Here is a 24978-nt window from a genome sequence, read left to right as displayed (position 1 = left end):
AGTCATTATCATAAAACCACTGAGGCAAGGAAAGAGAACTACCAGGCTAAGACGTATGAAACCCCAGGAACTTTAGTATTGCCCATGAGTCTTTCAGGCTGTGGAGCTTACAGTCTGTTTGCTCCGAGAAAAGCCCTAAACAGTCAAAAGGAAAATCCTAGATTGTCTGCTGAACTTTGTGCAGGAGTCCCGAGACCTGAAGCCATGAGCGCCTTCTCATGGCTATGACTATCAACAAAATATGGGTTGCCGAGTCCACCCAATCTAGAGAGACCTGTAAGGAGGTCACTGCAATGACCCTGCCTTCCTCAAGAACAGCAGCAAAGTCCTAGTGGGAGTCCACCGGGAGTAGCTCCTTGAATTTAGACAACATGGTCCAAGAGTTAAAACTGTAGCAACTAAGGCTGCCTGCTGGTTGGAAATGTGAAGATGGACCCCACGGAAGAATACACCTTCCTACCGAAGTTTCTTCGCCTCCTTGGACTTAGGAGTAGGTCCCGGTTGTCCTTGCCTTTCCTTTTAGTTGGAAACCACCAACAGAGTGCCCAGCTGAGGGTGAGTGAACAGGTACTCATACCCTTTTGAAAGCACAAAATACTTCCTCTCCACCCCTTTGGCGGGGGGGGGGGGGGAAAGGGAGGCGGGCTTTTGCCACAACACTTTAGTAGTGTTGTGGATGGTCTTAATGAGGGGCAAAGCCACCCCTGAGGGATCTTCAGGCACCAGAATGTCAACCATGGGTCAGTCTCCACCTCTGCCTGCATATCCAAATTTTGAGCCATCCTTCTGAGCAACTCCTTGTGGACTCAGTTGTCCATAGCCGGAAGCGTGGTGGATGTTCCCGCCACACTTTCATCAGGGGAGGATAAGGAAGATGCCCACGGGCACCAGGTCTTCCTGACCCTCCGGTTGCGGGGATCCCCCTGCGCCGACACATCCTGGTACTGGCCCCGGTGCCGGGTCCTGCTGCGGTCTCAGTGCTGGCCTGTGTGCCCATCTCTAAGCCTCATGGAGATTCACAGGCTACAGATGATGATGGTGGAGGGGCCCATTGCTCTGATACCACCTACAAGGACCTGGACTCCAGCCCTTGAGCTTGGTAGTAGGTCCACTGGGTCCAGAAGGGCCACTGAGCAGGCGTCTGCCACTGCGGTGGCTACGGCATCATAGGCAATGGTTGCTCTTCCTCTCGTCTGGAGTGGAGCCGGCATCGCCTAGATGCATACAAATCCGCCTTCGAGTCAGACAAGGACTCTGATCTCTGTGACCAAGGTGTTGCGGAGTGAGATGGTGCCGGGGAACAGTGTCAAGGCAAGGAAGAGGAGGGTCACATCATTGCTTGCCCTTAGAAGGCACACGGCCACTTGTGGTGCCTGTGTGGGGGACTGTGCCATCATTGCTATGAAGTCTCTACCTGCCTCAAAGATGTCCAGCGTGGAGAGAAGGTCTAACTCCTTCACCTAACCACTCCACACCAGGGACTCCATGAGAACCGGACTCGACGGACTTCCCTGTGAGGCCAGAATCGACGGTGCCAGCTGAGTCATATCCGAAACAAGGTGACCCAGTGCAGATGCACCCCACTGGTGTCTCCTCACTCCACTACTCTAGTGGGAAAGCAACCTCTTCTTTTTCTTGTGCAGCTCTGGCGAATGGCAGCAATGCCTGGCACTTGTTTCGGAGGAGGTCTTCAGTGCTGGGGAATGGTGGTGCAGGGTCCCTGGAGCCCGAGTCCTTTCTCAGCGCCACAGCCTCTCTTACTAAGGCCAGTGCACTCCACACCGAAGTGTTGGACGTGGAGTCGAATGCCACCTATGCTGGCTGCGGATGAAGGGCTGGCTCCTATGAGGAGCAATGTCACCCTAAAGTCCCTCTCCTTCTTAGTCCTTGCGCAGAAGCTTCTACAGATTTTGCACTTCTCAGTCTGATGGGCTTCCCCAAACACTTTAAGCAGCAGGCATGTGGGTCTTCCTTTGGCATAGGCTTCAGATAGGACCCACATGGTTTGAATCCTTGAGACCGAGGTATACCCCAGTCTGGAAAGGTGGTGGGGGGAGCCCCCCAACTAAAACTTACCTTAACTAACTATGAACTACTGGAACTAATACTAAGTTTTAACTATTTACAGGTACAACATGAGAAGGCCCACTAGTGGATCGCTTGCAAAAGAAGAGAGCTGCTCCAACAACCATCAGTAGCATTAAGAAGGAACTGAGAAGGTGGTGTTTTGGCAGGGACCTATATACACCACCATGAAGGCATGACTCCAGGGGTTCCAGGGCCGACATGACAGGTACCACTAGGGGAAAAACCCTTCCAACAACTGTGCACGTGGCATGCACACACCTACTTGGAATGGACATGAGCAAGCACTTGAAGAGGAAGAGAAGGGTTTTTTAAATACACACATTGAGCAAACCATATATATGATTGGGATATCCATTAGAGCTACACTAGCAAGGGGCTGGGGAGCCACAGAGTACAGAACTGGTATAGAAGTTCCTTGTTTATGGCCCAGGGAATACTGGGTGTGGGGAAGGCCCATATGGCTCTTTCTGCAATTGAGAAATTCAGCCCCCAACCATGGAGTGATGTGGCCTGTGGTACAAAGGCAGGGATGTTCTCTCCTAATGAATACTGCCGGAGATTTATTCCCCATTATCTTCTGCCCATAGTTTTTAATATGGGAGGACGTGCTCTGGGCCATAGGAATTATATAGCCTTGTCTACATAATTATTTCGTTCACAGAAAGCTGACATGTGAATCTACCCTGCACTAGCTTGCCATTCACTAATTGTCCATATGGACCCTGCTGATGTGCATTACCAGGTCACTGGTGCACTCTGGTCTGGCTTTATAGGTTGAGGGATATAAAAATAGATCTAATTTTCTAAAACATTTATAAAAAAAATTCTCTTTAATCCATCCATTACTATTTAGGATGGCCTGCACAACTCTCTGGCTTTGCTACTTGTAATGCCAAAATCCATCCCAAACTCATGTGAATACAAATTTTATACCATATCATACTCACATGTGTACGAATTACACACACACTCTCTTTTCTCTCCAATTGAGCTCGCTGACAACGGCAGAATCAGATCACACTATATATGACTTATCAAGGTCTCCCTCTCTCTCTCCTCCCACCTGGTGTGTGTCTATATTATATATATAAAATGAGAGAGAGACAGACAGATGCTCTAGTCTGGAACTAGTCTGTTCTTCTAAACTGCTGCACAGTACAACTGCCCTAATTTGCTTGATTTCCCTTTTAAAAGGATCAATGGTTATAATATTCAGGAGGGTATATGGTGTACACGCACGCACTCACACACACCATTTAAAATTGTAGGCATGAAAGTGACAATCATAATTTACCTTTGTCATTTGTTCTGCCATTTGTAGACGTCCATCTAGTTCACGTCGGATCTGAGCTGCTTGTTCATCTGCATTATCCAGCTTCGGTACAGAGCACACAAAATGCAAAAATTAATCATGTGGGACAAGCTATGGTAATTGCCTATTTTAATTGTAATAAAAACAACATTTCAAAATAAGGGAATAACAGAAAAGCTTCAAACATTTTCTGTATTTATAGTAAAATGTTACACAAATATTAAAGGTCTGACTTTCATCAGAAATGCAAGGCAATTTTAATTTGTAAGTGAATAATGGCAATATATCATCATTAGAGAGAAGGTGGATGTGGTAATATTATTTATATTTTATTTAGTATAATATTTTATTGGACCAACTTCTTTTGGTGAGAGAGAGAATCTTTTGAACTTACACAGAGCTTTTCTTCAGCTCTGTGTAAACTCAAAAAAATATATTACCTCACCTATCTTGTCTCTAATATCCTGCAACCAACACAGCTACAAGAACACTGAATGTATCATGACAAGTACAAATGCAAATTATCATGGAGACATTAGCCACTAGAGCTATGACATACAAAGAGATTTATATAGATTAGTTGTGATTAAAAATTCCCAATATTTTCCTCATTATTAGGACACTGTAACTTCCAAAAGTGCTTCATGGGAGATAGAATGCAAGATTATCAAAGGACCTTACAGGCTAAATTTTAGATAGATACAGTAGGTGAGTGTGACAAAAAAACAGGGAGGGTGAGGAAGAACTAAGATTACATAAATAGAACCATCCATGCCATTTTAAAATCACATGAACCATTTTAACAGCTGATTTTTAGAATGGGAACAAGTGGAGGGAGTACAGCATTGCCTGTGATGTGCTCATGGTAGCCTAAACCCTGGAGGAGACAAGCAGCCACATTCTACATCAGTGGGAGTATTTCTGTTGTTCTCATATTCAGCTTTAGATATACTGATAGCTTCCCAACTAGTCCTTCAAGGCATCTCCCTGGCCAACCAGGATCATTTTGGTTTTGCCAGGGCTGAGTTTGAGCCAGTTGCTCTTCATCCAGAAAGATGATCTCTTGTAAGCATTGTGGCATCTTATCATGGTGGTGATTGCATCAGTGGAGAATGAGATATGCAGACAGGTGTCATCAACATATATAGAGAGCAAAACCCATGACATCGTACTCTCTCTCCAAGTGCTGTTATAATAGCCAGTTTAAGACTTTGGACCTAATCTTCAAAACAATTAATGGATCATGTCCAAGCTACATTAGAGACCACATCTCCATCTATGAACTGCCAAGACCACTGTGCTCCACAGACAATGCAGATTACAAAGACCAGCACAAGGTATGTGAGATCTGGGGACAAAACACTCTTAGCTGAGTGTTGCTCAACTTCGTTACTCCTTGCCTTCTCGCTACCAGCTCTTCTCTTACTACATGCTGTTATGCCTTCCTGGACACTCTCAAGAGACCTCCTAGTTTTATTCACATGCTCATCAACAAATCCTTTCTGACAGTCAATTATTTTTGCTAATTGCTTGCCTCTCTCCAGCCTACATTTTCACTCCATTTTCCTCAATATATTTTACTCTCTCTCCCATCTCTTAAAAGAGCAACGGTATATTTATTATTATTATTATAGGTGGGGCTGATAGCATTGACTATTAAGGTTACACAGCACTTCATACAGCACTCTCTTTTCAGTTCCTTATAACCATTTGGGCTGACATTTTCTATGTGAGGTGTCTGACTCAGGCTGAGCCCAAATAAAATAGTTCAGTCACTGCCAAGAAAGAAGTTAAGGAAAAATATATTGTTTGCCAATGGTTTGTTTTTTTTAAATGATCTTTTCCTTGAACAGCTCTATTGCTCCATGCTTTGGAACAGGGACTTGAAATTGGCAAGGGAGTGGCCTGTGCAGCAGGGATGTGTCTTTTGCTGTCCCTGTGATAATCTACCCACATTAAGCCAAATTATAAACCTTTGAAAAATAATCTCAGTTCACACATGGTCATTTTTAGTAGCTAAATCCCCTAAAATTGTCTTTACTGGGCATGCTCCAACCTAGGGCTGAGCAGCACTTTCCTTGCAATTGCAGCTTCGGTCTGATGAGGGTCATGCCAGGTCCAGGTCCTGAACTGAGAACAGGGGGGCTCTTCTGTATTTTGTGACTTAATGTTAGACTCAAGCTGAGTGGAGAAGGAAGCTGCCTGATTCAAATGCAGAGGAGACAAGAGTCACACCTGCAAAGGAGAGGTGGGGAAAGTAGATTGGAACAAGGAACCTGGCAAGGGAACCTGGGACTGGGAAGTGGAGTGCAGGGAATACTGAGACTTGCTTAGCAGGACACTGGGACTGATTGGGCAGGAGACTAGTTAGGAGAAACAATAACTAGCTACTTCATGTTTTTCTTGGATCTTCCTCTGAAGGTACTAGCACTAGCCAGTGTCAGCGACAGGATACCAGACTAGATGGCACTACATCTTCAGCTCCATAAATAGTATTTCTATTGAAATGACATCCTCCAATAACTGGGAATTCTGCCTAAGTGGCAAATAAGGCTACTTACTTATGGAGGTCATTCTGCTTACGCAGATTCTGCTGTAATAGCCCTTATTTAGGCAAAACTGGCTTCAATGTCAGTTTATCTGAGTAAGAACCACAGGTCAGATCAATAGCATAATATCTTGATCAGTTTGCTACCTATTTGTTTATGTGCATAAACAATATGGAAAGGGAGCACATGTCTACTGAATGAGCACCCATGTTTTTAGAGGTTGAAATCCAAGGACAGAATGATTTGCAGTTCTGACTGTGTTATATTACCTAAAGGACCCTAACCCATGTTCATGCATTTTGACACAAAAGGGAAATGGCACTATATGAAAAATCTGGCTAAAGTACAAGAACAACTTGCAGTGGAAGAGGTAATCATATTGCCAAGAGGTAATGCACTAAACTCCATGATGTTCGTTTGAGTTCCTATACACACAGAGTATGTCAAATATCATTCACAGAAGAAATTAAAACATTTTAATTATATACAAATAGGAATATCAACCTGACAGAAATTATAGTTCTTCACATCCACAATTATTAAAGTTCGCTCTCCCCCCTGAGCATTTCATTAATGTTAAATTAGTTTCTTGTAACTTTTTAATTTCATATTAATGTGAAATAACAGATGTGCAGCTTTAAACATATTCTAAATTAATGACTGAATTCAAAATATTTTTAACACATCTGCAGCTTTCGGGCCCATTCTCATTTCCATCACATCAATCAAAAAGCACTATAACTTTCTTCTATGCTCTTTGAGTGGCTGGCAGCTCCTGGGCCACATAATGTTCCCCAGTGATCATCTCTTTCAATGCAGACTAGTTGGGACTCTGCTATACTGGGAGGCCCTGAGAGGTGCCTACCTGAGGTAGCCAAGAGTTCCCCCTATGGCATTTCTATCTGATAGCCAACGGGAAAAGTTAGAGACATAAGGTGAGTGAGGTAGTATCTTTTATTGGATCAACTTCTGTTGGTGAGCGAGACAAGCTTTCAAGCCGCACATCATCTCACCCACCTAGTCTCTCTAATACCCTGAGACCGACACAGCTACAACATTGCATACAACCACGGAAAAGTTGTCAGCCACTATGCTGCAATAAAGGTCATTGTTTGGCAGGTAACGTGTTCTGTTTTAAGCTGGACAGGTCTGTTCCCTCAAACTTTGTCCCCTGTCCAGTATGAATGTAAAACTGGACATGGTTTTGTCCAGCATCACACTGCATGGGATGGAGGACACCATACTGAAGAAAGCACCACTCTGTCCCACCAGCATGACCTCACATACGTACAAGGTCATGCTGGTGGGGGCAGGATCATGCAACGAGGATGGTGTCACATTGCTCCCTTAAGTCCGGAATGTCTGGTGTTCTGGGGATGTGCTCAATGACGATCCCAGTCACAGCGGAATAGTTTAGAAGCCTTCTTATGATATTAGAGGGGGAAAAGGTTGATTCCTCCATTGTCCTAGCAACAAATGGAGTCCAGAACTGCTCCTGGGAATGAGAGGGTAAGGTTCAGATTCATGGCTGTCCTGTGAGTATGTGGCATTAAGAAATATGGTAGGCGTGGAATATGTAGATACAGGTTTTTCATACTGTCCCCTTTCCTTGTCACCAAAGATAAGAGTACTCGAAAAAAGATACCTGTTCCAAGCAACACTAGGTCTATGAAGCCCTGATTCTGCCAAGATTTATACATGTGCTAAACTTTACACATGCCGAGCAGTCCCTTTGACTTCAACTATAAAGTTAAGCATGTTCGTAAGTCTTTGCAGTGTGTCAGCCTCTAAGAGCAGTAAACTCCTAATGTTGTGCATTGACCCCAGAAAAGATGGTCAATGTTCTTAGAATTTCTCAAGCTTGTGAGGATTAGCAGCTAAGAACAGACTGTAGAAGGATCAGCAACTCTCAAATAAGCCAGAAAACACAAAAGGCCAACACCTAATCAACAACAGCAGCACTTTTGGAGATAGTATCAATAAAGGCTCATCTTTGGGGTCATAAAATCTTATCAGAGTATTGGTTTCAACCTTAAATTATTTGCACAGGCAAACCAAGCAGAATAAAGGTTTACTTAAAGGCCAGAGTATATAGTTTTCCCAAATACTGGAACTGTTTTTTATTAAACCCTTTATTAAAAACTCTTATCAGTCTTTTGTTTCAGATAGAGTGTTACAGTGGACAAAAATCACTCTTCAATGTCTTATCAGACAATTGCCTCTCATTTAACCCCAACTTAATATGTAAAATACATAATTCTTAAATTTATTTATCAAAATAGGAGTCTAGTTCTTCAAAGGTGTTGGCAATGGGGTTTGGGGGCTTTGTTTGTTTGAGGGGTTTTTTTTGTTCTTGTCTTCTTACAGACTAAATTCTGGATTACAATTCTGATAAGATTTACAATTTTCAGATGCATAAAATGACAGCCAAATGAAGTATTTTGCTTTAATATTTTATTTCCTTTTTAAGAATTTACTTAATTCAATGCTGCTATAGAGTCTGAGTGCTCAGTCCTACAAAGAAATTATGCACATGCTTCAATGCTTTGTGGGATTAGGGATGCAGTGCTCAGCATGTTGCAGGATCAAGCCCTAAAACTTTTACATTCTGACTCAAATTTGAAATCTTTGCACTATTATAGATTTTTACACTTAATAACAGACCTCATTCTGGAAGGTGCAGAGATCCTCCTGCAAGTTTCGAAAGGCCGTGCACTCTCCTGGTCTCCATCATGAGTTTCAGGGGCACACCACCTCACAGAAGGAGCGCTGCACTTTGCAGGATCAGTATCTCCTATAGTAGCGATGGATGGCTCCAATAGCAATGCATCCTAATGGCCTAGGCCAAATCCTCAAAGGTGACATCGGTGAAAGTTAGGCCCTGATCCCTGAGGATCTGGGTCCTGACGCTGTAAGCTCCACACACAGAATTCCCATTGATTTCAAAGGGAATTCTGTTTACATAATCAGTTCTTAGTTCTTCCTAGTCCTCTGCCACCCAATCAACCCCCTCTCCCAATTAACCTACAGAGTGCAGAGAATATGCTGGATTTGGCAAATAAAATCCTCATGAAACTGGTAGTATTTAAGCTTATGTGCAAAGAGGAATCAAAGTAAAACAAACACAAGAAGACGAGGAAAGACCTTTCATACATACAATCTGTAAAACTTTGCAAAAAGTAACTAGGATCTTTTCCTTAAAATTATCTCTCTTCTGGTTGAAAATAAAATATACATCATTTACAGGAAATCCTAAGTCAAAAGACAACTTCAGGGCCCACTGAAGGACGCTCTAAAGTAAACCACAGTACTTTCACTTCAATCTGTCTGCAGCTAAAAAATAAAAGGTGTATTATAAAAGGTGACCTGCAAAGCTTTTATGAAATGTTTTAACAGTTTTCATATGTTAGCATGTACACTTTAAATCCTAACAACTTTTAAAACTCTTCTTTTGTCTAATGCTTAAAAATACATATCAATATCCATCGTCATTAAAAATAAAAATTCTGCCAAGCCTACAAATAATAATATCAAGCAAGATGCATAGCTGAAATCTTGAATCTCTCACTCATGTTGTCAGGCAGGGGGCTTACAAGCACTATTTTAAAAAGAATCATGAAAAGAGGCATGCTAACAAAAATTAATCTATGAATTTATGAAAAAAAGACAAAGGTAAAGCGTACCTTCAGAGACCATGAATTTCATAAGCTGAAAAAAGTGCACACACTTGAAAGCGCTTTATAGATCACCTTTAAAGAAGTCCAATACTGTAAAGGCATGCTTTTAAAATTATACAAAACAGGCATGTGGTGGGGTGTACAAACCTCACAAATTAGGACCAAATTAATGGGCTGCTGGGGGCCAATCAGCCCCACCCCATGACACCTGAAGCAGATACCCAACATCAAGTGAGGAGCTAAAAAGGGAGAGCCCAGCTCATTTGCTGCCTGGGTGGGATGGAGAGCAGATTTGGAACACTGAGGCTAAGTCTTCACTACCCGCCGTATCAGCGGGTAGCAATCGATTGCTCGGGGATCGATATATCACGCCTCATCTAGATGCAATATATCGATCCCCGAAGGTGCTTATATCGATTCTGGAACTCCACCAACCCGAACAGAGTTGCGGAATCGACAGGGGGAGTCGCGGACATCGATCCCGCGCCATGAGGACAGTGAGTAATTCAATCTTAGATACTTCGACTTCAGCTATATTATTCACGTAGCTGAAGTTGCGTATCTAAGATCGATTTTCCCCCGTAGTGTAGACCAGCCCTGAATGTGGGAAAGAAGTGGCTGAGGCCAGGAACTGGGAAAGAATGCTGCCTACTCAGGACCTCTCTGAGGGAATAGAGGAGTTTGCTTCTTTGTGTTGATTTTGGACTTTTGGTACCCCAAAGAGGTGGGACTGTTACATGACATCACTGGAGAGCTGTCACCTGAACTCAGAAGCTGTTGAAGGATGAGTGGAGCAACAGTTGACAAGACTAGGAAGGAAACAGATGCAGAGCCACTGGCCCACCACACCACCAGTGGTGTGAGGGAGGGTGCGCAGCCACAGCGAGCTACCATACTGGGACCTGTGCAAATACAGAGATAATATTTTCTCCTTTGGAAATTATAGGTATACATTTCTGTTTTGTATATCACAACCACTAAGAGTTCCCCTTCCTTTTGCCTCCATATCATGGGTGACATTTTGTGCAGCACAGATTTTGCCAGTCAGGGACAGGTGGTGCTCAGCTGTCTGCAAGCCACATTTGTGCTCTTCTGATTCTGGGCTTCTCTGGTGACCACAGTGGTCTTTAGTGTAATTTAGACAGCCTTTTGGTGCTAAATTACAGCAAGCTGTGCCCTCCAGCCTACGGGCAGCAGGGCTGTCCAAAATCTCTGCGGTGCTACCTGCTGCAGTCCCACCCCATTTTGTTCCCAGACCCAGGCTCTTAGACTGTCAGACTGTCATATATGCCAGGGTTCCTCAGGAGACAGCCAGGGGAATCCTCCTGGGGCCCTTTTATGCCACTCTGGTCTCTCTGCTTATATGAAGAAGGAGTTAAAATTTCACAACATATATCCAACACCCTGCTGACAAGTATCCATGTAGCTACACAACAAGACTCGTCAACAACTACATGCACTGTACTGGCCTGAGTTATATAATTCTTACATTCGACATGTGCCAAAAAAGAAAGTTCTCAGAAGCTGTGTCTGGAATTTTTAAGCTGACTTACCCCAGAACACTACATTTCAAGTTTAAAAACATGAAAATCTTGTATCTTACTCCAAGTATCCCTTCGACTCTCTTATTCCACACACAAGTTCTGTATGCAAGTTTGACTGCTCTTGTACTCTGGCTTAAAAGTATGCATACAGGACCTGCCATGGTGAGAATTTCTGGGCCCTGAAAGTATCTTAGAAGTCCTCGACTTGCCTATATTATTCAACCATATCTCATAAAAATACAATTAAGACTGCAGAAGTCAGCATATTGAATTAATATTAACCTGCAGAAAAATGTTTAAAAAGAAAGAAAATGTAAACCAAGAAACATAAGAACACACTTATTTTACTGGTTCTATAATGCCAACTGCCGTGGCAGCTAGGTGCTTTGATAAGAGATTAAAATACTAATTAGTGAGCACAAATCGGGGGTAAAAAACCAGACACTAAACCAAATAAAAGGCCTTTACACCACGTACTAGATGTAGGCTTTGATAGTTTCAATTCCAAAGCCAGAACCACTCTACTGAGAAAGCCCTGTTGCTATATAGGGCGTGACCAAGCTTTGAGATGAAGAAAATCTCCCAAGTGATCTTAACAGCCATGGCATACGGAGAGAGGTGCCCTCTTGAACAATTATGTTCCAATTTACTTTGAAGTGTGATTCAGGATGTTGATGGCTTCTAAATCCCGTAGTAAACAGGACTAGGAAGCAGACTCAGAATCAATACAAATATTATTCATGCCAAATGCATTACACAGATAAGTGGCTGCATTCTGCATTAGCAGGATCTTCCAGGTAGATTTCAGTTTTTCATTTCAGTGGCCAAACCAAACGTTTGAAACTAACAATTCATGTGAAGATTGCCTTGGTCTGAGTTAAAGTCTGGTCCTCCTTGTATTTTGCAGTTGAATTTTGTCATCTAGTGACTGGAAGGAATACTACTTTGCTCCCTCTAGTGTCTTGCCCTAGCTTTGCACGGTAGAGAATGGCATCAGTTGTTTCAGTTTCCCTGTTTGGATTTGAGCAGAACGTGGCATTCCCCTTTAATTGAACAGGCCCAGAATTTTCACTCATTTATGCACAAGATCCTTTCTGTCATGTACTGTCCATGGCACTGTTGTTGCCCCTCAAATCCAACATTTTAGATATAATTATGCGGTTCAATTTTTCTTTTGTTTCCTGAGCTGAATTTAAAATACTTTTTCTGCCGTATGAAGTTCCAGGACATCAAGGACTCATAACTCTAAGGGTACTCATTTCCTCTTCCCAACCTGGTAATCCGAGCAAACAGTTTGTAGAAGAATTCCATATTGAACCACATAACATATCCCAAATCTTTTGGAGGAAGTTGCATCTCTCTTTGGTACTTGGAAAAATCATTTGAAAAAAGTGTGTGGCTTGCTCTCTATGTGGCTTTGTGAATCACAGATAGGGTCCACTTGATTACTCATTATTTTCGTCAGTTTTTATACAAAGATAAAAGTCCAGGCATTGGGTACTCGTTTACATGGACACCTGCACACTGTGAACTGGAAACAAATATTTAAAATATTTATTCACTCACTGTGGTCTGTTTAGGGATTGAGGGGAGGAAATCAGAGAACTGTAGGTGGTCAGATACTGAATTGTAAGTCTACAATGTTTCTTCCAATTGTATTTTTCAGGGCTATAATGTATTGCTATTATAAAGATCTTTTCAAAACTTGGGAACTAACAACAGGTTTGGAAGGAAAAATCCAATAAAAAGAGAAGGTTGGAAAATTAAACCATTACAACGAGCTTAACATTGAAATCTATTTCCTTTCACACTTAAATGATTTTTCCTCTATCACATGCATTTATTGGTTTGTTTTCACAGGACTGTTCATAAATACTGGCATACTGGCACACTGTCTTTCTGTTCACTGATGAATCTATCCTTAAATGCAGATCTTCTCCCCACAGATTATTTGGGTTTTGCAATCATACCAAAAACAGGTGAATCCAAATCTTACCACACAAATCTTGGCAATCTATTTTTAAATGTGTGAATAGTTTTACAAGTTAGTCTGAAACAGCAGGCTCTGAAACAATGGCAAACTCCATACTTCCCAGCATGTATAACTCACACTACTAGTATAGGTGAGGCTTTGTTTTACAACCTTAAATCCAAAAATTAGTGAACACTCTGCCACTGACAAAATTTGTTTTTATCATAGTCATCTGTCCACATGTCTAAACTACCACGCCATTTGTCACAAAAATGACAGTCTCTGCTCAAGAAAGACATGGAATTGAAATACTAGGGGATCAATTCATCCCATCAGTTGTGCATATACAACTACCACTGTAGTCAGTGGAAGCTGCTTGTATACAACTGATGGGATAACTGATTCCACCAAGCAAGTGTTGCATTCCCTTGTCAGATAGATGAATAGAATTGCATAGCACCTGTCGCCACCTTAAATGAGGCACCAGAGACATCAGTCTCTTACTTTTATAAGCACTTATTTACTTATTTTGAAAAACTATGTTGAGAAAGGCTATATTTATATATGGTCAACAAATCAACATCAGCAGTGAATAATTCTGTCACACAATACTCTCTTTAATAGAATGAGCACAGGATGATTTTGTAAAAGTCTCAAAATATTTGTCATCTAAAGATCTACAATGATATTCAACACCTGAAATATCCTCTGTCTAAATATACTCAGTATAATATTACTGTCTTACCTAAAAGTAGTAAATCAATGAGATACTTGTAATAACCATTCAATAAGGTTCTCCCTACAGACACACCTGGTACTATATTTATTTACCTTTATTGCATTTATCAAACAGCTTAAGAGAGGGTCTAAAAGGCAGTAAAAGCCTAGCAATAATCAATACAAAGCTGACTTCTGATTTGTTCAGCGACTACCTTTCTTTTCTTCTTGGTCAGCAAAGGGGATGTGTTTTGTAGATGTATTTGTACACGAGTAAGTGGATGATACCTGAAATACTACACAAGGTTTAAATCTTGAAAAAAAAAGGATTTTCATTATTGGTACATTGGTACATATATTTTTAATGTAACACTTGAAGTTCCAGTGCCTGACATTTCTCTTGTCTTTCTAGGTAAAGTTATAATATCAATTAACTTCATATAATCTGCCATTGTTGCAATGATTGACCAGCTCACTAGATTAATACTAATTTGACATAAAACTAGCAAACTATATAACTAAAGGGAATGGCTCAGAAATAATGTGGTAGTATAGTTTTATGTTTCTTTCATTTTTATATTTGTATTCTATTTTTTTTATGGATACCTTCAGTTTGGATACCTGAAGTTGAAACTGGAATAAAAAGTTATGGTTTGTGTCCATAAAATGACTGGAGTGAGTGAAGAGTTTAGACTAAATGCCTGAACTGAAACGAAGTGATAACTAATGCTGAATATATTGAAGAACAACTACGTTTGCAACCCACAAATGAACCATTGAATATTTAAAACCTAAAAGGAATTAAAAGATCTCTAATATAATTAAGTGATATCATTTCTTCTGCTCTAGCACCAAGAGGAGATAATTGTAAACTAACTAATCAGAAAAGTCTAACCAGAGGGTCACCTTATCTTTTTTTTTATATACTCTTTAATCTAGAGAAATGAGGGGAGAGGGAGAGGATTTGAGGGTATAAATAGAAAACATAATAATGGCAGATACTTTTTCCTTATTAGCTACCAGATGCTGTGACTTAGGGCTGGATTTAGAGACAGGCAACCCAGGAGACCGACAGCGGTGCAGGGCTTGCAGGGTGCCAGGCTTGCTGTGCTATTTTTGTTGTTAACAACAATAGGGAAAATAGAACATTTAAAGAAAAATGTTTCATGTATTTCGTATTTGGATTCACTTTTCACTAACCTCCTAAAATGTTCTTGACTTTTGTAGAATCTTGAAGAACCTTCCAGAGTTTCTGAGAACTACATTTTCCTCAAATGTTGTCCTAGTATGTTGTCGACCATGGTCTCATGGGTATATAAAGGGTGGGGCTTTGCCAATCAGTCGGTGAGATACAAGAACAAACTGAAGTGAAGTGAGAGCTCAGCTGTGATACTGTGAACCTTGTTTTATTGTGGGCCTATTCAATTAAAGGGAAATGCCATGGTCTGTTCAAATCCAAACAGGAAAATTGAAACAGCTGATGCCATTTTCTATCATGCAAAGCTGGGGCAAGACACTAGATGGAGCAAAGTAGTATTCCTTCCAGTCACTAGATGACAAAATTCAATTGTAAAGTGTACTCGCGTTTCAAGACTTGAAGAGTGTAGGTAGTGACTAATACAGGACATATTTAATGAGACACCAGAGATATCTACCGAACACATATCTACGCATCAATTTAAAAGAAATACTGTTACTTCCTTTGCCAGGCTTAAAATTGCAAATTAGCAGATTTACCTGAAGAAATGGAAATGGAAATGTGAAGAAAGTGATGGAGAATCATCTAGTTTTCCTGGTGGCATAAAGGAGAGTGATGATAAAGAAAAATCTGGTTTATATGAAAAGGAGAGAAATGATAAAGAAGAATTAGCCTCACATTATGACCGAAACAGCAGTGAGAAAAACTGCACACCACAAATTATACATCAGATCCTGCTTTATGGTTGGCAATACTAAACTCTGTCAATATTTAAAAAACGAGGAGTCCTTGTGGCACTTTAGAAACTAACATTTATTTGGACATAAGCTTTCGTGGGCTAGAATCCACTTCATCAGATGTATGAAGTAAAAAAATACTGGAGCAGTTATAAATATATGAAAGGATGTGGATGTTTTACCAAGTGTTAAGTCAGTCTAACGAGATAAATCAATTAACAGCAGGATACAAAGAGAGGAAAAATAACTTTTGAAGTGGTAAGAGAGTGGCTCATTACAGACAGTTGATAAGAATGTGCGAGTAACAGTAGGGAGAAATTAGTATTGGGGAAATTAAGTTTAAGTTTTGTAATGACCCAACCACTCCCAGTCTTTATTCAGGCCTAATCTGATGGTATCTAGTTTGCAAATTAATTCCAGTTCTGCAACTTCACATTGGAGTCTGTTTCTGAAGTTTTTTTGTTGAAGAATTGCCACTTTAAGGTCTGTTATTGAGTGATCAGAGAGACTCAAGTGTTCTCCTACTGATTTTTGAATGTCCTGATGTCAGATTTGTGTTCATTTATTATTTTGCCATAGAGACTGTCCTGTTTGGCCAATGTATATGGCAGATTACTGGCACATGATGGCATATATCATATTGGTAGATGTGCAGGTGAACGAGCCCCGGATGGTGCAGCTGATATGGTTAGGTCCCATGATGGTGTCCCTTGAATAGATATATGGACAGAGTTGGTACCAGGGTTTGGTTCCTGGATTGGTGTTTTTGTTGTGTGGTGTGTAATTGCTGGTGAGTATTTGCTTCAGGTTGGGGGGCTCTCTATATTGATTGTACAATTTTGAACAGGTCAGGCAAAATCAAGGATATGACATTTCCAGTAAATGAACAGCGGTGACATTTCTCAAAGTCACACTGCGAAAGAGTGATCGAGAATGGTGAGAAACTGAATCGGCATTGACTAGTTTACTCAAAATCAACTGGCAAAGTGTTCTGTTTTCATTGCAAAATATTTGACAAGAATGCCAAATGTTATTCGCGTTTTCTGGGTACAATTGCTGGCATAATTTGGCTGATGCTCTAAAGCAACATGGTCATCTCCAAATGGATGGAGGTCAAGTCCAGGCTCAAGTTGAATAAATGCACAGATGCAGAAAACCAGCACACTATTAATGTAGAAACGCAGCATTGGAGGGACATGCTTGAACATCTGATCTCAATTAACCTCTTCCTTGCAACTAATACTTTGGCTTTCCTCGGGCACGTCAGATAAGTTGTTCACTGAACATAATGGTAATTTCCTCGGTTTGGTAGAGCTCTTTGGGAACTGGCGCAGTCAAGTAAAGCAGAGGCTGGAATCTGACATGAGGTGCAAAGTCTGGCAAACCAGACATGGTGGAAGCCTGGAGGCGGTAGCCAAATGGGCAAATAGGCGGCGGAGTCAAGGGGTGGATGTGCAGAGCCCTGACCAGCACTTCAAAATTGTTGTTTGTTACCCAATGTGTGGGAAGTAGTTGGTTGCACCTGGTTTTGCCTGTGCCTAGGAAGTCTATTGCGGTTTCTCCCAGTATCATACGTCCTAGACTAGAGTTGGTGATATTGTTGTGCGCGGGGCCTCTGATAAGGTTGATACTGTTGTCTCCTAGGGATGGATGGGTACATGCCCAGTGTGCGCAAAGTGGCTCTAGAGTCTTTCATAGTGTGAAGGACTTTATTGGTTTTTTTGGAAAAGAATTTATCTTTCTCAAAGGGAAGATCCTCCACTTTGGTCTGCAAATCCTTGGGGATACCAGATGCAGACAGCCAGGAATACTGGCACATCACCACTGCAGTGGTGTGGGCTGCTGTATCTGCCATGTCCATTGACACTTGTGGTGCCGTCCTAGACACCAATTGACCTTCGACAAGGACTGACTTGAAGTCCGCTCCCCTGTCCTCTGGTATATGGGAGGCAAAATCAAAGAGCTTGTTGTAATTGTCATAGTCATAGCCTGCAAGGAGGGTGGAATAATTTGCAATTCTAAATTGTAGAGTAGAAGTAGTATAAACTTTGCAGCCCAGGAAGTCAAGGCGTTTGAGATCCTTGTCCTGCGGAGTGGGCCAGTAGCATGGCTGCTTTGTTCTCTGCGTCGCTGCATCCAAAAGAAAATTGGATTGCAGGTGGGAAAATAAGAAATTGATGTCCTTCGCAGACATATAGTATTTACGTTCAGCTTTCTTGCATGTTGGTGGGGTGGAGGCAGACCCTAACAATGCTGCGAGACAGCAGCTGAGCACATGCGTCCTGACCGGGCACTGCTACTGAAGATCTCCGATCACTGCCAGGACACACCATTACCTGGAGTGGAGCACCCACAGGGACAGCACTAGAAAAACCCCCATGGGACATGCCGCAGAAGTCCTAGCAACACACATGGATACAGCAACTCAGGCAGGGCTTTGCAGTGTAGTTTGAAAGTCCAGCATAGCCCCAGCTAGGCTAACCAAAGTGCAAATCATCTGGACTAACTCCACAATGAAGACATTGCCTACCATCCCCGTGCTTTGAGTTCAAGACATGCCAAAAAAACTTGCTTATCTATTAAAAATTTCAACCTGTATTACAGTGAGTGATGAGGAGGGTTTCTGGGAGAGAAGACTGTGACAAACAATGTCAAATTACTTTTAGATAAATCACTCTTATGCTTGCAGATTCTCTGTCAAAGGATGATGATGATAGAGGATAGATTTTGAAGCTGTATAGTTCACTAGGAAAATTTGAAAGAAAATAAAAGACTAAGTAACCCAACGAGTTATCTAGCTGCACAGGCTATTCCATTACCACAAGTCCATGCTACAAATGCATAGAATGGATGCATTTTAAATTGTGCTTTATTGTAAAATCTGTATTGTTCACTTTGTCACCTATAATACACTCTACTTTATTTCTCAGTTGCATTTTTGCTGATATATTACGCATTCAAAACAAGAGAGCAAAGACCATCATCCTATTTGTCTAACTCAAATGCCGTGAAGAGAAATTCCTTTCAAATGATGATGATCTCCATAAAATAAAAGGTATAAAATATATTTTTAAAAATCTTGGTTTTCCTGGTAAATGCCAAGTTCTCAAAACCATGAGAAAGGAAACATTTTTAATACTAATTCCTTGCTAGGTCCCGTATTCCACCGGCACAGCACAGATACATAGCTCTTCTTCATAGGCAGATCTGACCAGAGAGCAACCAATTAGAAATTCTCCTGGGAGCAGAAGAGGAGAAAAGACAAACGAGGCTATTTTCAAGAATGGATCTTAAATTACTGCCCTGACGGTGTGAATAACAGCTGCAAAACCTGTCACCTGCAAAGCAGGCTATCCTCCCTGATGAAATACAGTGTGCATAGATTTAAAGAAGCCACGGTTAAGCCCCAGCTCCAGAAGCCACATTAGAAAGTGGACATGGGCTGCAAACAGGCAGAGCAAGGAAACCTGCCAGTATGGTCTGAATAGCGCCACTACAACCAATGAGCTTCCTACCCTCTTTCATACTTTTGTCTCCTGAGCTCATTCTACTTCTGAAAAATGATGTAAGAGCTCAAAAGTCAAAGCCTAATCCCTGCCTAAGTTTTAGTGTCCCAAAGGGCAGGTGCTGACGTATGTTGCTTCTGCCCACCTGGCAAGCTGAAAGACTGGGGCAAAAAAGACAAAGACTTGGGGCAAAAGGGAGAGGGGAAAAGAGCAATGGAAACTTGGATTTTTAATGCCCGACATTTTGCCTAGCGTGCATACAAGGATGAATTACCCATATGTCCTGTGCCAATAAATCTGGGACTCAGATGTAGAGTACAGTTTGCTTTTTTATAGAAACCAAAATATCAGCGCCTATAATTTATGCTACAGTGTAGATATCCTCCTTATCTGAACATACCTTGTATAAGCTTATTCAGGTACTGACAGAGTTAAGATCAGTTCCAGATACAGCCACATGCATGCTTGACACAAGTAAAATGCAAATACGACAGTAACAGAGAAAGCCCATACTTTCCAGCATTGCCAGTTCCAAATATTCAAAGATCACAAGTCAGGCCCCAACAAACCATGGGAATGTAAAAAAATAAAATAAAAGTTGGGCCCCTTTTATTTAGTTTCAGCTTTTTGCATTGTCAAGCTTTTCTCTCAACCATAAGGGCCAGAAATTTACATTTATTAAACATGGAAACTAAGATTCTCATATAATCCCATGAATCCAGGAGCTGGGGCTTTCAGAAAAAACCCACCAGAAACCTTAAGACTTCCAATAAAATTGTGAGAGTTGGCAACACTGAAGAAACATCCAGCGAATATATTTGACAGCTGGTACAGAAGTGCTGCCACATGAAATGCATTTCAAAAGACAGATTCAACTTTCAAAGTTAAAATCTTCAGATTAGGGATGATAAGGGAGGAATAATGAATGGTTGAACAAAGTGAGTGTGCACTGATAGAAATCTGCTATAAACAAAATAATTTCTCCATTACAATAAACAGGTAAAGAGTATATTTAGTAGCAAAAGGAGAGATATAGGAACTGCCCGTGACATAGATAATATGTTGAAATGGAAAAAAAAAAAGAGGAAGTAGAAGAAGTATAAAACAAACATCACTGAGAAATTAAATGTCATACAGGAGAAATTAAATGTTTGTGTAAAAAAAAAAAAAATACTAAAGAATTAACCCCATACCAAAAATTAAGATTGCTGAGATTACTGAGATGACTGAGCACATTGATTTTTTCAAAGTTTGCTACCTAATATTTTATCCCTGAACAGATATCAAGTGGGCATTAGAAAAATTTAACCGAAAGGCATTTTGGCTAACAATTATATTACAAGTCTTAAGTCTTAGACGTAAGATTTTGCAGAAAAATGTTAAGAGAATTTACATAAAAGAACTAAAGTACATTACTGATGGTTCCTGATGCCAGATACCTACTAAGGCTAAAATGAAATATAGTTACCAGGAAGAAAACAGAAGCAGCACTACTTTGTCAACACTGAAGTTTAGGAGACTACATGACATCTAAGATGCAGGCTGAGAACTTGCTTCTAACTGAATCAGTCTGCTATGAACCAGCACTATATTCCTTGAGGAACTACTGGGCAACATTAGATCAGAAAAGTAGCACCCAGGTACCCTACAGATGACAGACATACCGGAAGAAACAACAATCTCTTGCCAACAAAATACCAGTAGGGGAAACTACAGATGGGAATGTTGGCCTCACCTTTGCATGTGACATCAAACTTGTGGAACACTCAGAGAAAGAAAATATGGAAATGGAAAAGAAAAGTTCAAAAACCACAACTAGAGAAACTGCATTTTTTAATAACAAAAACAGAAGATTACAGCAGCAGACAGATCAACTGAAGAAGCCTGCTGAATATATGGTAGAGTTGCTATAAATGCTTTCTCAGACAGAATTCAAAACCTGATACCATCCAAATACTCCCATAAGTATTAGGCTCTTCCCCCAACTTTTCTCACCTGTCTGTTTTCCCAGAACTGTGAGAGTATACTGTCCAATTTAGAGACAGAGGTAAAATAATTTGCCAGATGGAAAGAGGGATTTAAACATCAACTTGATCAAAATCTCATTCTACTCCACTACAGTTCAGAAATACAAAATAAAAAGGCAGGGATTTCTAGAACCAAGTGCTACGAAAAGCATAGATTCAGCTAGGCTTGGCTTTTCCCAGTGAAGCAGCAGAAACCAGGAAAGACAATGGCTCTTGCTACAACACGAAAAACAGAAAAGAAAAACTGCATCAGCCCCAAATATTATTTATTATTGTATAACTTCCAGCCATTCTTATCCTCTTTGAGCTTATCACAGAACTCATTGGTTTTGTAAGTCAAATAAAAAACCCTTACATTGCTCCTCATATAGACTAGTCACACTCATAAATCCAACAGCCAAATACTAGCAAAGAAGGGAAAAGCAAGTGATTTCATGTTTTCACACATCAACACCTCAGCATCTGGCAGCTTCTATTGCATCAATGGTAAGAAAGAAACTGACTGTTGAGGCACTAGGGCTCACTCTCATTCTATAGCAGGGGAAGAATAATGGAATGCCATGAAATTTTAAAGTTGGCAGCATTTCGCCATCCATTTTGCACTAGAAGTATAGATGGGAGTCTGTGACAAGTGACACCTTTGAAGCAAGGAGTCCACTGTAATGACAATTATCTTATGTATTTATAAGATGCTATCAAACACTTATTATAGCATATACATAGACACTCCGTGACCAGGGACTTGCATACATGCAAACTCTCACTGTACAAGGTTTTTTTATTATTATTATTTCCTATAACATTAAACTCTTTCAGGAATTTTCCCAGAGTTCATTTGTAAAATTCAGGCTTTCGATAACAGATAACCATCACTTGATTGTTCCACAGTGACTTCAGTTATAAAGTGAATGCAAATTTGAAGGTTTGCCTCAGAAGAATTAATATTTCATTTTCAAAATATTATGTAAAATGTTTCTCGCAGTAAGCGTTAATTATTGATTAGATTTCCTCTTGAGTGTTGAAAGCAAAGTGAATCTATGTAATTAGGGCAATAAATGTTAACGAATGCTGTATTCAACGTGCAAAAGCACCTTGAATGTCACACCAATAATTTATCCCAAATAATTGTAGCTGCCTGTCACTTAATTAGATAAGAGCCTTAAAATTCAAGAGGACAGTGTATCTTTAGTTGAACTGCCAATTTATTATACTTTTTCAAGACGTAAACATTTCATTAACTAAGTTGTTTTCAGATTTCACAGAGTGAAAAAAACAACCATGTCTAAATAACAAAGCCTTACACAGAGGGAGGGAGTTCATATTTATTTGAAATGAAACCAGCATTTACATTTCATTTAAATTTAAAGACGCAGCTTCTGGGCAAATATTCTAGAAACAAAATTACTTTTTTTAAGCAGGACAATAATTGTGAGGAATGTCATTCTGAAGAAACACTTATGAAAGAATGAATGAACAGATGTAACTGTTCCAGCTGGTGGATGCCTGAGATCTCTTTCTGGTAGCTGTTCCCTGAACTGAATCAGGAAGATCCCTTTCAATCAATCAAATCAATAAGTAAATCTGATTCACCAGTTTCACCAGTTGTGGAAGCAAAGAATATAGAAATTAGAGATTGTTATCTGCCAACAGATGAGATAGAAGGAGAGGTGGTGGGAATACTCGGGAGTTAGTACATAGCTAACAAAGGAACTCTGGATCACTGAAGCTTGCGTATTCCTGACACCAAAATTCCCAATAAGCTCCAATAAGACTCAGATTTTTGTTTCTGTGACTCCATTTGTTTTCCATGATTGCCACTTTCATCTTCTGTTAACATCCTTCTGAGGTCAGATGTCTTATCTGATAGGACCCATCCTCAGCCCAAGCCTATGATCGACTTCCCTAGCACTGTGTTGTCTTTGTCCTGAATCAAAGATACTCCAAGATCCATATCACTCTGAAAGCCCTGATCAGAAAAATTGTCTAGGAAAAGATAAGTGAATTTCTTTCTTCCTTAAAGCCACTATTATTACTACATGGAGAGAGACCCTAGAAGATCAAATGATAATGATCAAAGTTAGGAAAAGAAAATGGGTCTCATCCATATGCAAACAAGAATTGTCTGAGGATGGTAAAGCAAGAATGCTTTGAAGATAAGCCTCTTTTAGGAGCTTACCTAGATGTTTCAGACCGGGATGAGGTGAGGAATTGGCACAACTAGGGCCTGGTCTGTTCTGCATTGATCTGTCCTGCTGCACCCTGTGAAGGTGAGCAGAGGAATCAAGCAGTCAGGATTATCTGCCCAACTGCACTCTGAAAGTGAGACAGGGAAACAACACTGTTTAGATTCTTTTGAGTTTATTCCCTTAATACTGCTTCAGAAGGTGAAGGAAAATTGGGCTTAAAGATTGCTCCGAAAATATTTCAAGTGGCTAGTGATGTCCACATGCTCAAAGAGGCTGAGCTCATTTGTCTCCCATCCCTCAGATGGCTTCCTTCTCAGTTTCTCAAGGAGCTACTCACCTGGGGGCTCAAGGATGGGCTGCCCCAGAAGCTCCACTCCTCTCTGTTGCATGGCATCCAAATGGGCCAGATAGTTGTGTGTTTCCCCCAGAGGTTTCAGTCTTGGATATGAGTAGGGACCCCAAGGGGTGGAGGGTGGTGGAAGGGGAGTTCTGTTATAGAAGTGGCAGCAAAGGATGATAACCTGGGGCAAAAGCCCCTTACCCCATTCTCTGACACAGGCAGTGTCCATGCTGCGTCCAACATCCTCCATCTGTGACCCACTGGGAAGCAGAGGAAGAGGAGGTAGCTGAACTTTGTAATCAGAAGTGTGGTAGCTCGTGCATGCTATGGGGACTCAGGTGCAAATTTCCAACTGGTGCAGTGGTCTTCTGACTTCACTCCAGTGAACTGGGAGGATAGGGAGAGAGAAGTTGCCCTGGAACCATTCTTTTCCATTCCTTTCTAGTTCCTTTCCTCCTGGAGAGGAGATGCCAAAGCCTGGCCTGGCTGAAACTTGCCCAGCAGAGCTGGAATCTTCAGTCCCACCCTTGGATCCCCTCCTGCTAGGAAAACCCTGCCCAGACTGGGCTGCGAGGAAAACCGCTCTCTGCCCACGCAGCCAGTCAAACTCCCCAATGAGACATTTGATAAGGTTGGGGAGCAAGAGACAGACTAGCTTTTCTTGGCCTAGCTCTGCCCTGATGCCTTCAGGAGCACCAGCTGCAGGAAATGCCTCAGAAAGGGAAGAAGAGCTGAGATAATAATGTCTCCCAAAAGCCATATGCAGCCCTGGGACACGAATGGGAATTTGACAGATATCATTCAACTGAATTACTACTCTAAACATTCAAAATAAAGTTTGGAATATTCCTCAGAAAAGCTCTGCAGCAGGGAGGTCTGGCTGAGCTGCTGACCAGTTTGGAGGCAGAGAAACTTCAGGAGACAAGGCATTCCCCTTCTGCCAATGACTGGCAGGTCTGAGTCTGCCCTCAAGAAGCAAACAGGCTGAAGTACCCATTGTAACAGATCTGTGGAGGTGAATCCAAAGAAGAAAAGGCATGGAGTAATTAGATGTTAAGAGCTCCATTTTCCAGTCTGTCAACTTCACTGCATACACCAGCTGCTCCCACAAACCCAAACAGGATA

General features: G+C 41.1%; 1 protein-coding gene across 8 annotated transcripts in view; it reads right to left on the bottom strand.

Annotated features, from left to right (window-relative positions):
- The window catches only part of CADPS2 (calcium dependent secretion activator 2), a 591461-nt gene that overhangs the window by 358535 nt on the left and 207948 nt on the right, over window positions 1-24978 (bottom strand). For all 8 annotated transcript variants that reach the window (XM_075065313.1, XM_075065326.1, XM_075065319.1 and 5 more), the window contains exon 4: window positions 3383-3463. In XM_075065313.1, the coding sequence (XP_074921414.1) occupies window positions 3383-3463 (81 nt within the window). The remainder of the gene's footprint in view (window positions 1-3382; window positions 3464-24978) is intronic.

This window comes from Chelonoidis abingdonii, chromosome 1, assembly GCF_003597395.2.
Source record: "Chelonoidis abingdonii isolate Lonesome George chromosome 1, CheloAbing_2.0, whole genome shotgun sequence".
NCBI classification, from domain to species: Eukaryota; Metazoa; Chordata; order Testudines; family Testudinidae; genus Chelonoidis; species Chelonoidis abingdonii.
This window is presented reverse-complemented; position numbering and strand designations above follow the sequence as displayed.